Source organism: Trichechus manatus, unplaced genomic scaffold, assembly GCF_000243295.1.
Source record: "Trichechus manatus latirostris isolate Lorelei unplaced genomic scaffold, TriManLat1.0 scaffold00225, whole genome shotgun sequence".
NCBI classification, from domain to species: domain Eukaryota; kingdom Metazoa; phylum Chordata; class Mammalia; order Sirenia; family Trichechidae; genus Trichechus; species Trichechus manatus.
The window spans coordinates 3,290,578-3,304,283 of record NW_004444161.1 but is presented as its reverse complement, the minus strand read 5'-3'; the positions used below and the strand labels follow the sequence as shown (position 1 = coordinate 3,304,283).

The 13,706-nt window shown below is 34.8% G+C and overlaps 1 protein-coding gene across 1 annotated transcript in view; it reads left to right on the top strand.

Annotated features, from left to right (window-relative positions):
- Nucleotides 1-2,153: 2,153 nt before the first annotated feature.
- The window catches only part of GLRA3 (glycine receptor alpha 3), a 237,902-nt gene continuing 226,349 nt past the window's right edge, over nt 2,154-13,706 (top strand). Inside the window, exon 1 of the mRNA XM_023742918.1 lies at nt 2,154-2,224. Coding sequence (XP_023598686.1) covers nt 2,154-2,224 — 71 coding nt within the window. The remainder of the gene's footprint in view (nt 2,225-13,706) is intronic.

Sequence of the window (13,706 nt, the reverse complement as noted above, 5' to 3'; positions counted from 1 at the left end):
TCAGACAAAGGTAAGACAGGCACATGAAAAAAATAACACACGTGAGGAACATGCATTTTAGTTCCATCAAATATACGAGACCAAACGGACAACTCATGTCCAAAAGCAAGACAAGAAGGCAGGAAGGAACAGAAACTGGATGAATGAATGAACGCGAGGAACTTGGAGTAGAAAGGGAGAGCGTGCTTTCACATTGTGGGGACTGCAGCCAATGTCACAAAACAATATGGGTATAAATTTTTTATGAGCAATTAATTTGAGCTGTAAAATTGCACCTAAAGAACAATAAAAAATAAATAAAAATAGAGTTTGTCTTAGTGAGATTTCAAAAGATTAATTTAAAAAAATGGAGTTAAGTAAGACTATATTAAACTTCTCAAGGTGTAATTATTCATGGGCATAATAAATGACATTTCATATGAGACTTCTAGAATTGTGTGATTTATATCAGGAAACCAAGATATGAAAAGAAACGGATATAATAAAAAATGGAAATAAATTTAAAAAACTTTATTTTCACTGAATTTAAATAAACTTGTCTACTGAAGAGTTGAGAGAGATGAGATTTTCTCACTGTGTACTGATTTGAGAGGATTGGAAGGCCATGACTCATACTTTTCCAGTTAAATAGAGAATTTAGGACTAACTAATCTGTCAAATGCTGTTTGAATTTAATAAGGAAGAAAACTTTTCTGATAAAGAGTAAGAATACATTTTAGGCATGAAGCTTAGTCACTGAGAAAGCCAAGGTTTTCAGGATAAATAGTTTGCAGAAAAGCTAAAATTGAAGAAGTAAACATATTGATCCTGTCTGATAATAAATAAAAGCTACTCTTAAAATCTAAAAAATTTTTGTTAGGAAAAAAACATAATTTTGTGATACGTGAATAAGCATACACATTACCCACACGCACACTCACGTACACACAGACACACACACACACACACACACCATTTCTGAGTCTTCCAATTCAAGTCCCCTTGTAAATGATCATTGAAAGAGAGAAGATGTGCCACTTGACATAGTTCTTTTTCTCACTTAATGTTAAGATATGGAAACCATTGGTAGGAAAAATGGTAAACAGTGCTGTGACTCTGGTAGCCATCTCTTTATTTTTCCCCACCTTGATTTTTTTTTTTTTTTAACCTTTATTACTCAGGGTAACTCAACTTACTCCAGTCAACAATTCTTCCTTGCCAGAAGCACGCCAGGCTTACGTGAGGATTATAGAAGCAGCTGATTCTCCCGTTCTGCTGGTGCCCATGCACCCCATCCTCTTCTCTTCCCTAGACCATTCCAAGCGTCTGGGTTTACTGTTAACTCTTGTCATTTGGTGGGGGGTCAAAGAGACAGAGTCACATCCCAAAAGGCTCTTCGTTACTAAATTGTACCATTTTCCCAGGAAAGAACACTGGAGGGCCCCCCTGCGGTTCTGTGACCCAATCCACAAAGCCGCTGACTCTCCCAGTTCTCAGTTCTGAGGCTTCCTTCCCCCAACTCCCTCTGGTCGCCTCTTAGCCTCCACACGAATTCCTCAGTGCTTTTTTTAAGGGTGAAGAGCTAAGCACCACCTACTTTCCCGAGGGGCCTGTCACTCTGTCCCGCTGTGCCATCATGATTGGCGAGCAAGACAGTGTCGTCTGGTCCCGCCCCCGCTTCCCTTTGCCGCGCTAGCTCTCTCGGATTTTAGCCAAAGGTGAGAACGGGATTCCGGCCGGCGGCGCTGGGAGCAGGTGGGGAAGCATCCTTGCTCCCGCTGTTGGCTGCAGTTCTTCCAGTCGTGGGTCTCAATCAGGAAAGGACGAACATTCTTCTTCGCTGCTAGAGCTCAGTGAACTGTTGTCAGAACCTAGACACTGCAGACACTTCATCTCACTCCTATTCCGGTGTCACTGTATAAATCACCTGCACATTTGTAACCCTGTGAATCCCCCTTTGCTCAATGCTCAAGGAAGGGGCTCTAACAGGAATTTCAAATGTTTGAGCGAGAGTCTCCGCGGACTGCGGGGAGCTGTCTAAGGTGCTGAATCTTAAAATCGTTTGCCTCCACTAACAAAACGCGGGGTTATATTGTTCATTTCCATTCCTTTCTTTCTGGTTTCCCATGCCTTGGATACGACTAATTTCAGGATCGTGAATACCTCTCCGTATCATGGCCCACGTGAGACACTTTCGGACATTAGTTTCGGGATTTTACTTCTGGGAAGCAGCCCTGTTACTCAGGTGAGTCCTCTTGTATTTAACAGTTGGAGAACTCATTAATCCCATACACCAGGTTACAACCACTTGTCATTGATGAAGCTGCGATTTGCGATTCTGAATTCAGACTGTTGAAAGTATCCCTTAAATACTATTATTTTCTATCTATTTACATCTCTGAAAACAGACAACTTTGCTCTATTTTCTCCGATTAATGTATTTTAGTAACTGTCATCTCATGTTCTTTGGAGCTGAGCTTACCCTAGAAAAGTAAAATCTTTCCAAAGCCTAGATGTTTCTTCCCGAATTGTTTTGAGAGTTTTGCTTTTTTTAAGTGAATTATAAATTCTGTGTGTTGCTGTCTTGCAAAACTTATGAAATATTTGGTAACTAGAAATGGGACATTATTAACTTTTTAAAAGGCAGAAATATAGGGCATAAGCATTTACTGATCAGAAAAATTCTGAACACTGTTAATACGTCCAGAGGTTGAACTAAATGAATAAAAATTAAAGATCTTGCAAGTAATATTTTCTAATGAGCCTAACTCAAGTAATACATGAAGCCAAAAGCATACATAAATTATTAGGTATGTTCTGTTTCAAGAATAATCTTTTTTGGAGAAAGTAATATAACCCTGTTGAACAATAAGATTCTTCTACGATATGTCATTTTTTTATAATATTTCAGTCATACTTGGTAGGCTTTTTTTTTCTCTTTGTAATTAGTTAAAAGAGGAGTAGAGACTTGGTAAAATATCAGATAATTTAACCCTTGATTTTAATCAAACAATGTATAAAAGCAAGGTACTATTCATTTAGGTTTTCAAAACTACTAATAAAAACTTCATGATTACCATATAATTATAGAATTTCCATTTTTATGACTCAAGCTTTTCCATAATATTGAAGTAAAATAATCAGAGTTAACTAAGTTATGTGGATACTGATTTCCATACGAAATACGTAAATTGCTTTTCCTTGTTGCTGTGTCAATTTTTCATCTTTGGCCTACCTTAAAAAGACTAGTGTATCCTATAAAAAACTACTTTACAGGAAGTTATAGTATTTTTGATATGCTTGTATGTAACAAGAGTTTGTTGTGAAGTTTATTATATTTCTGGAATTACTGGTTATTTTCTGAAACAAGGGGTTAAACTCTTCTAAGAATATTTTCATAGAAAATATATTTTAATTTGATTTAATAAATTTATCATAACTTTACAATTTTCATGAATTTCATATGTGATCAACACAAAGTTTATAGATTTTTTACAATATTGAAAATGTCATGGAAAGAAGTACAAAATACATGATATAATAAAAATTGATCATTTTACCTTAATTTATTTCTCAATGTCTTAGACACTAATATACATACATAGATGAAATAAATGGGGAGATAAGCAAGTATTTTGCCTTTTAAGGAAATCAGAATAGTTTAGTTGATAGATACTTAGATTTGAGAAGTTTAACTTCAGCTAATAAAAATGGTTTAGTCAATGAAGTCAAATTTTTATTATGGCAATTCACCATAACATTTGTTATAATATATTTTTAAATATAACATCTTCATCAATTGATCCTGTGATTTTTGTCACATTTTATTGAAACTCTCAAACATTGTATTTTAAACTGACAGTTGTGATTATAAACATTTATCTTGATTAACATTAAGTCATTTTAATTGGAAATATCTTTTGTGAATAAAACAAACATACAATCTCTTGAAGAAGGCATACCCGAAATAAAAGTTAACACAATAATTACATTTCTTCATCAGGTTTTCTTTTCTTCTTTTATAAATACAATCAAATTTTGCTTTATCTTGGATAAATGTTAGATGAGAGGAGTTCACTACTCTATGAAGAACTTTACTTGTGAAAAATTAAATACTTTCAGTGATGTCCCTTGAAAGAGAATTTCCTATAGTAAAGAAAGGGAAGCTCCCTCTACTGGAAATGTTCTGTAAAATTAATGACTTTAAGGACATTCTTATTTGTCCACTAAGTCTATTCATGACGTATTGAGCAAAAAAGGAAACACGTAAAGGAAAAAAATACAGACAAAATTCAGTATTACTATTGAAGTATATTTTTTAGTTTTAAATATCACCTTTCTAGGGCAAGTTAGTTTCAAGAACAACAAATAGAAAACATAGATATTGGTAATAAAATAATTTTCTTGAACACACTTTTTTTTCCTGTAGGTTTTAAATATTTAAAAAAATTTTATTGGAGTATAACATACACACAATAAAGTGCATAGAGATGCAAAACAAGTTTTCATATAGATAAACTTTAATAAAAGGAGCATACCCAAGTAAAGAGATCAGGAAATAGAATTGTCAGTGTCACAGAAGCACTCATTCCACCCCCTCCAATCATCAAGTCCTTTGTCAGGCACTAGCTCACCCAAAGTTAATCACTATCCTGACTTATACAACAATAAGTATGTTTTTCTGCTTTTAAACTTTATATAAATATTCATTTGGGTCTGCTTTCTTTTGATAAATATTTTGTTTATGCCATTTATCTGTATTGTTACATGTAGCAGTAGCTCACTAGTTCTCATTGATGTATGGGAGTATTCCATTATATAAATACATCACAATTGATCCATTTTTCATATGGATGGATATTTGGGTATTTTTCAGGTTGTGGCTAGTGATGCTATGAACATCCTTGAAATTTATATATATATACGTACATTTTTGGGACCTGTGTAGGTTGAGTCTAAGACTCTCTAGGTGAGGAATTGCTGGATCATAAGACGGATATGGGTATGTTTAGCTTTAGTAGATACTATAAATTTTCCAAAGTAGTTGTACCTATTTACACTCCCATCAACAATGTATAAGCATTCCTGGTGTTTACTGGTGCAAACTTTGGTCAGGGCAATATTATTATAAAATTTTCTAACATGGTTTTAGACTAGCATCGCAAGTCTGTAAGATAATATTTTATTTCTTTTATCTGGCATAATTTCTACTTTTTAATGAATGAACTTTATTAAGGCAAAAAAGCAGAACAAAAATATTTACTATTATAATGCATTTTATAATAGTATTAATTACAAGAATGTGTCAGGTGTAAGAAATGTAATTTTAAAAGAGGTGTTTTCAAAGAGGATCATTCTTTAAATGAACACAAGTGAGAAAGTTACAGAAATAGACCTAAGAAATCCAAAATCTCAAATAGTAAACTTTTTAAAAGTTTCACACTTTGCTCAGAAATAGCTATTTTATGAAAAAATTCTTCTATGGTCTTCAGGTTTTAATTTTCGTATTAATAAAATAAAAAACAAAACATTGATGTTCAGCTTTCTCTGAAATGTAGGCAAGTGATAAAGAGTTTGAAGAACAAATTTCAAAAGAAGGGGAACAGCCAGAAATAGTTCATTTAAGATGATTATTTTCAGAATATGCAATTTTGCTTTTCATTTCTATAGTTTAATAGCAACACAGACATGCTATGTGAATAAATTATGTCATATTAGGTCAAAACTGAATATATGAATTTCAGACTTTATGATCGTCAGAAACAAAATATTTTCTTGGTTTACTTCAAATTCTAAGAAAAAAAATGTAGCATAGACTTTCTTATTTTTGCTTTTAGTATGTTTTTTGAGGATGGGAAAGATACTTTTTAATGTAGACTTTATTCTGTTACGTAAGTTATTGAAAAAAATGTATTTAAAGGAAAATGTATTTAAACTTTTGCTACTATGATGATTTCTTATATGCAAGTACAGTAGTAATATTCTCCATAGTTCTTAAAAAATTATTCCATACATAGCATACGGTTCTTCCTCTTGGGCTTCTAAGTAATCATAAATCTTCCCAGGTGTAGATGGATCATGACCCAACTCTCAATCTTTTAAGCAGTTTGTTCTGCAGATGAGAGAGTAGCTTGTGAAATATTCCTCCCTCTATGTAATTTTTCTCTCCCTCAACCACACAGCTAGGTACAAAAGCAAGTCAATCATCAAACGTGTGTTTAATATATAGATTAAGCAATTCAACAAGATTTATTCAGCAAATTCTATGCACAAATACTTGTCTGAGGCACAATTTGGCTACAGCTAATTGAGAAACTACAACGTTTTCTATTATGGAACTTATAGTCTAGCAGGGAAGGAAACACAAAGGGTCAAGTGACAAACAATGTTTTAGGGAAATATGGTGGTAGGGAAGCTATCGAGAAGGCTTGGTACTTGTACTGAGCCTTGTAAGATGTTTTTAAATAGTGAGTGAGTTGTAAGGAGAGTATTCTATTGAAAGGAATGTCACGAGTATATAGTATGCTTCAAATTCAATTGAAGAATTACAGTTTATGGTTTACAATTGTATTTTACTAGCAACAACTATCAAGCTGGCTACAATAATAAATCTGCAGAAATATGAAGGAGTTGTGGCATCCATTCACAATGGAATATGGATCAAATTTAGAAGCAAATAATTTGATTATAATTGCACAGTCCTCATTGTGGGAAAGGTTTTGTAACTTGGCTCAAAATATCTCCATAAATCCTTCTCCTTTAGAGGGAGAGTTTACCTCAAAATTACAATTAATTTTAGTAAGAACTATGTAAAGAAACAAATATCAATGATCAAACCACGAGAAAAAAAAAAAAACATTAATTTGATTGTGTTAGCATTTGGACTATGTTTGAATTTTTCATCATTTTTTTCTTATTTCTAGACTGGATTACTGGGCAAACCAAACCAAGGTCTATCTAAAAGAAATAGTGGAATCAGGTAGAGGATACCATTTTTTGGGAGAAAACAGGTTGTTGAATTTGGTTTGGGATGTTTTGAGTTTGAGATGCTAGCAGTATAGCTGGGTATCCTGCCATCAGCTGGGTATCCAGAGATCATGCTTCAACTATAGATTTAACAGTCAAAAGGCTAAAGGTGATCATACTGTGTACAAAGAAGCAATAATGGAAAATACATTCATACGATAAGAAGGGAAGAACCCTTAAATCAGGGTACACAGAGGTGATCAGAGAGCCTGTGGCTGAACTGTGGATGTGAGGCTGATCATAACCAAATGAGGAAGTCACAGATTTTATCACAGTCTTATGCTATGATCCCAAGGACCTGCTCTTATCTATAGCACATACTTATCTACCGATTTAGTGTAGAACTTTCCATTATTCTAATTTCAACTAACCACATAAATTAGTCTGTGATCATGAATAATACATTTCACCCGCTTAAATTTTCTCAGGAGTTTTTAAGGGATTATTTTAGAGAAGGTAGGTGTCTCACTTTTCCTTGAATTATGAAGTATATATAGTGGATCCTCCTTAATTCTCCCACCAAAGCTGTCTCCCACTCTTCTTCATTATCAATGAATATCTTTACACTTGTGCTAAAAGTATTTATTGAAAATAACTTAATATGGATGCAAATGTCTATGTGGAAACATGTTTGTTTTTCATTAGGAGAATGATGCAGCCTCTGGCTTTATCATGCTTGAGGAAGTGGTCTGGAAGAGTGACAAATGAGTCACCTCTAGAGAACTGGTTCTGAAGTGAAAGGAGACATTCCAAGGCAGGACCAACTGTGTAGCAGTAAAAAGAAAGTGTGTGAATGGAAGCAGCTGTTTAGCTATAGAACAGTAGCTATTCTGACTACATGGCAAGGATATGTTAAGGAAACAGAGATTGAAATACACAGGTACTATGAGAAGAGGAAAGAGTGATAAAAAGAAGTAGCTTCTTCTTAGTACATTTCCAAAATTCTTTCAGAGTCTCCATATTAGAGATCATTTTAGGAAAATTATTACCAGTAACCCTGAGGCAATTCAAAGCACACAAGTAGTAACCACAGCGGTGCAATTAGAAACAACATAACATTCAAAGGTTGTTAACAATCTCTGTAAATCATTTAATAAGCAGAAGCTTATCCAAAGTAAGTGATGAAGAATTCCATATGAGTGCACACAAATATTTGCCATAACCAATGAGGAATTATCGCCAAACCCTGAGATGTTTGCGACACTGTTATACAACCAGTGTCGACGGCGGACGACTGCCCTTACGTTGGATGTAACTGGTCTATCCAATGTCTTACCTAATTTGAGATTCTCTGAAAACATCTCTAATACGTGTTCATGTCTAAACTTTAGAAGTTCTAGCAATAAGAACCTCTTTATCTAAGAAGGCAAACATTTATCAAACAATTTAAATTAATAAAAACTAAAATGTCATTCCTATTCTCTCTTGGCCAAAGTGAACTTGTTTTTTCCGGTATGTGCCGCCACAAATATTTGTCAGTGTTTCATTTATTTTTTATGTTTACCACTTTACTTAAGATGATCGTTTTCACAGTCATGGAAAGTGTGTGAATGATGTCTGTTTTGTTTTTTTAATTGCCAAAGGCTTTATTTTTCTTACATAATAGCAAAAAACAAAAACACCCAGTTGCTGTTGAGTTAATTCTGACTCATAGCAATACTTTGTGTTTCGGAGTAGAACTGTACTCCATAGGCTTTGGTTTTTTTTTTAATTTTATTGGTTTAGGTGACAGTTTACAGTGCAAATTAGTTTTTTTTTTTTAAACTGTGCTTTAGATGAAGGTTTACAGAGCAAATTAGTTTCTCTTTAAACAATTAATATACTTTTTGTTTTGTGACGTTGGTTGCCAGCCCTGTGACATGTCAACACTCTCCCCTTCTCAAACTTCAGTTCCCCATTTCCGTTCGTCCAGCTTTACTGTCCCCTCCTGCCTTCTCATCCTTGCCCCTGGACTGGTGTGCCCGTTTAGTCTCTTATACGTGGTTGAGCTACGTGTGTTTGTTGTTTTATGGGCTTGTCTAATCTTTAGCTGAAGGGTGAACCTCAGGAGCGGCTTCACTACAGATTTTAAAAGGATTTCTGGGAGCCATACTCTTGGGGTTTCCCCAGTCTCAGTCAGACTAGTAAGTCTGGTCTTTTTTGGGGGAGTTTGAATTTTGTTCTACATTTTTCTCCAGCTCTGTCTGAGCAGTCAGTGGTGGTAGCTGGACACCGTCTAGCTGTGCTGGACTCAGTCTGGTGGAAGCTGTGGTAGTTGAGGTCCATTAGCCCTTTGGACTAATCTTTCCTTTGTGTCTTTGGTTTTCTTCATTCTCTCTTGTTTCAGATGGGGTGAGACCCATGGAGTATCTTAGATGGCTGCTCACAAGCTTTTAAGACTTCAGACACTACTCACCAAAGTAGGATGTAGAACATTTTCTTCATAAACTATGTTAGGTTAATTGAGCTACATGTCCCCTGAGACCATGGTCCCCCGCCCTCATCCCAGTAAGTCGGTCCCTCAGGGAGTTTGGGTGTATCTATGAAACTTCTATGAATTTGTCTTTGTCAAGTTCTGCTTACTTCCCAAGTATTGTGTACTGTCTTACCCTTCACCAAAGTTACCACTCATGTATTGTCTACTTAGTGTTTTTCCCTCCTCACCACTTCCCTCCCTCACAACCATCAAAGATTGTTTTTTTCTGTGTGTAAACCTTACATAATTTTTATAGTAGTAGCCTCATACTATTTGTCCTTTTGTGATTGACTTATTACACTCAGCATAATGCCCTCCAGATTCATCCATGTTGTGAGAAGTTTCATAGATTCATCGTTGTACTTTACCGTTGCGTAGCAATCCATTGTGTGTACGTACCATAGTTTGTTTATCCATTCATCTGTTGATGAGCACTTAGGTTATTTCCACCTTTTTGCTGTTGTGAGTAAAGCTGCAATGAACATGGGTGTGCATATGTCTATTCGTGTGACAGCTCTTATTTCTCTAGGATATATTCCTAGGAGTAGGATAGCAGAAGTGTATGGTATTTCTATTTCTAGCTTTTTAAGGAGCCACCATAATTTTTTCTATAGTGGTTGTGCCATTTTGTATTCCTACCAGCAGTGTATAAGAGTTCCAATCTCCCTGCAACCTCTCCAACTTTTGTTATTTTTGGATTTTTTTTTTTTTATTAGTGCCAGTAATGTTGGGATGAGATTGTATTTCATTGTAGTTTTGACTTGCATTTCTCTAATGGCTAGTAATCATGAGAATTTCCTCATGTGTCTGTTAGCTGCCTGAATGTCTTTGGTGAAGTGTGTGTTCATATCTTTTCCCGTTGCTTAATTGGGTTATTTTTCTTTTTGTTATTGAGGTGTTGAAGTATTCTATAGATTTTAGAGATTAGACTCTAGTCAGATTTATTGTAGCCAAAAATGTTTTCCCACTCTGTAGGTTCTCCTTTACTCTTTCGGTGAGGTCTTTTGATGAGCATAATTGTTTAATTTTTAGAGCTCCAAGTTATGTAGTTTATATTCTGGTGTTTGTCTATTGTTAGTTATGGTTTATATTGTATTTATGCTGTGTATTAGGACCCCTAGTGTTGTCCCTATTTTTTTCTTCCATAACCTTCATCGTTTTAGATTTTATACTTAGGTCTTTGTCCATTTTGAGTTAGTTTTTGTGTATGCTGTGAGGTATGGGTCCTGTTTCATTTTTTTTTACAGATGGACATCCAGTTTTGTCAGTACCATTTGTTAAAAAGACTGTCTTCTCCTCATTTAATGGACTTTGGTCTTTTGTTAAGGATCAACTGACCATAGGTTGATGGATTAACGTCTGGGTTCTAGATTTTGTTCCATTGGTCTATGTGTCTGTCACTGTACCTGTACCAGGCTGTTTTGATTACCATGGCTGTGTAGTAGGTTCTGAGATCAGGTAGCATGAATCCTCCTACTTTGTTCTTTTTCTTTAGTAATGTTTTCTTATCCAGAGTCTCATTGATTTCCATATAAAGTTAGAGATCAATTTTCCACCTCATTAAAGAATGCTGCTGGTATTTGGATCGGGATTGCATTATATCTGTAGATTGCTTTGGATAGGATTGACATTTTCACAATGCTGAGTCTTCCTATCTACGAACATGATACGTGTTTCCATTTATGTAAACCTCTTTTGGTTTCTTGCAGAATTGTTGTAGTTTTCTTGTTATAAATCTTTTACACACCCAGTTAGATTTATTCCCAAGTATTTTATCTTTTTCAGGGCTATTATAAATGGTATTGTTTTCCTGATTTCATTTTTGAAGTTCTCTTTGTTGATGTATAGAAATCCAACATATTTTTGTATGTTCATCTTGTATCCTGGTACCCTGTCAAATCTTTCTATTAGTTCCAGTAGTTTTCTTGTAGAATCTTTGGGATTCTCTATGCATAGGACCATATCATCTGTGAATAGGGATAGTTTTATTTCTTCCTTCTCAATTTGTAATAAATTCTTTATAAATCAGTTGTTATTAGCTACCTTCAACTCAGCTCCAACTCATGGCAACCTTATGTATAGCAGAATGAATTGTTTCCAGTCCTACACCATCTTCATGGTTGTTGGCATGTTTGAGTCCAGTTGGATAATATTCTGTTCTCTTCCATAATGTTTTGATTGGCTAATTTTTGGAAATAGACTACCAGGATGTTCTTCTTAGTCTGTCTTAGCCTAGAAGCTCCACTGAAACCTGCTCACCATGAGTGACCCTGCTGGTATTTAAAATACTGGTTGCATCACTTCCAGCCTCCTACCAACACAAGCCAAACTGATAGAGAGGTGGTGATCATAAAGGGGAGGAGAATACAAATGGACCTTGAGCAATTGATGTTATTAGAAAGAGCAGAAAAGAGAGAAGAGCATTTCAGGCAGGGAAAGTATTGTTAGCAGAGGCAACAGGCCAGTTTCACTGTGAGATGGACAATATGGCAGACTTCATACTAACCTTCTACCATGGAAGACTCAGGCTTTCTTTTTCTTGTCAAAAAAAACTATGCTTTCTGTTGTTTAAGGACTAAACCTCTAATGAAGATTATGTGGCTATTTTAGTGTGTTAGGAAACAATAGCAAATGTTTATTAAATAAGTTTTTCAAATACAATATGGTGCTTTATGGTTATCCCTTGTTTGCAAAAGAATACATTCTGATAAACTATTTTGTGTTCACTTGTTCTGTTGATGTCAATATACATATATTTTTGTTAATTTTCATCACTTAAAATATGTTTCTTTTGTGTATTAGAAGTCTGAGCCTTAAACTTTTTTATCAGCAGATGAAATGAAACAAAAATTTAAAAAAAGAGATTTTTGACTTTTCATAATTTTACAAACAGCTTTATTATCGACAGAAGATATAGAAAGAAGTATATAATACAATCTTGTCCCCAAGATTAAAAACCATCTATCTCTGTAAATGACTTTCTTATTTAAAAAAAATAATAAAACATTCCAATATGTGTTAAACAATATTTACCACAAGTGCTTAAGTAAGTCTTTTATAAGAAGAAAATTACCATTCTTAGTCTACTAAAACGCTAAGGGACCCATCTTTATACAGGACATCCCACTGCCTACTAAGAATAAACGAATCTTCTGTGTCCCTAACTTGCCTCCCATTTTATTTATTGGGAAGAATAGAGCCAAGGGAGGATTGTACGGCTAGAACTATTAGAAATCTCCCTTCTGCTTTATGCTGTTTCTTTGTGAAGACCTTGAAACACTTCAAAGGATTATGAAATCTTCTTTATTTTTCTTTTGATCCCTTCAAATCCCTGAAATTTAGACTGTCTTTTTTTTTCCCCTACAAATATTAAATAGGGAGTGAATCATCAAAGGCATTGACTTTGATGCAGACCTTGGTTGGTGCCTCCTGAAACTATAGCAAAGCGTTAAGTTGCATGTGCGGTCTAAATATTTACCCTTAAATCATAACATGAGAACTTCAAATTTTACTGAGCTTCAAAAGGTCAAAGTATTTATCATTCACTGTGTGTGCATAGGTCCCTAAGTGGCACAAATGGTTTGTGCTCAACTACTGACCTAAAGGTTGGCAGTCCGAACCCATCCAGCAGCACCACAAAAGAAAGGCCTGGGGATCTGCAGATTACAACCAAGAATACCCAATGTAGCAGTTCTACTCTATAACATATGGGGTCACCATGAGTCAGAATCAACTCAACAGCAGTGGGTTTTTATTTTTCCTCTTTTTTTTTTTTTTTTGGTGTGTGCGTGCATAGCTATTACATAAGTCAGTTATAGCAAATATTACGTTGTAAAAGGTTATAGGTATTAAAAAATACATTAAAATTCCTGGAGAAAATGCAAGTTCAAGCTCAAAAACATAGTAGTAAAAAAAGGCAAGATTTATGCTTCTGTAGGAGATAGCTGATTTAATTTAGACATTTTCTAAATTAACTTTTCTTACATTTTATCTTCCCTCCATATGCATTTTTTTGTGAACACTTGTAAAGACAAAGGAACCTGGAGAGAAAGGACTAGGAGTCAGGTCTCAGTTCTGTCTTTGAAAGGCTGAGTGACGTCTCTGTAGACTGAGTCACTGTGTTCAGTATGTTACTTCAAAGATTTTATGTGTAGAGCTGCATCCATCTACAGAGTACGGCTAGTTTGACTGGCACACAGTCATAAATATGGTAATTTCTCTTCAACATAAAATATGTATGTATCAA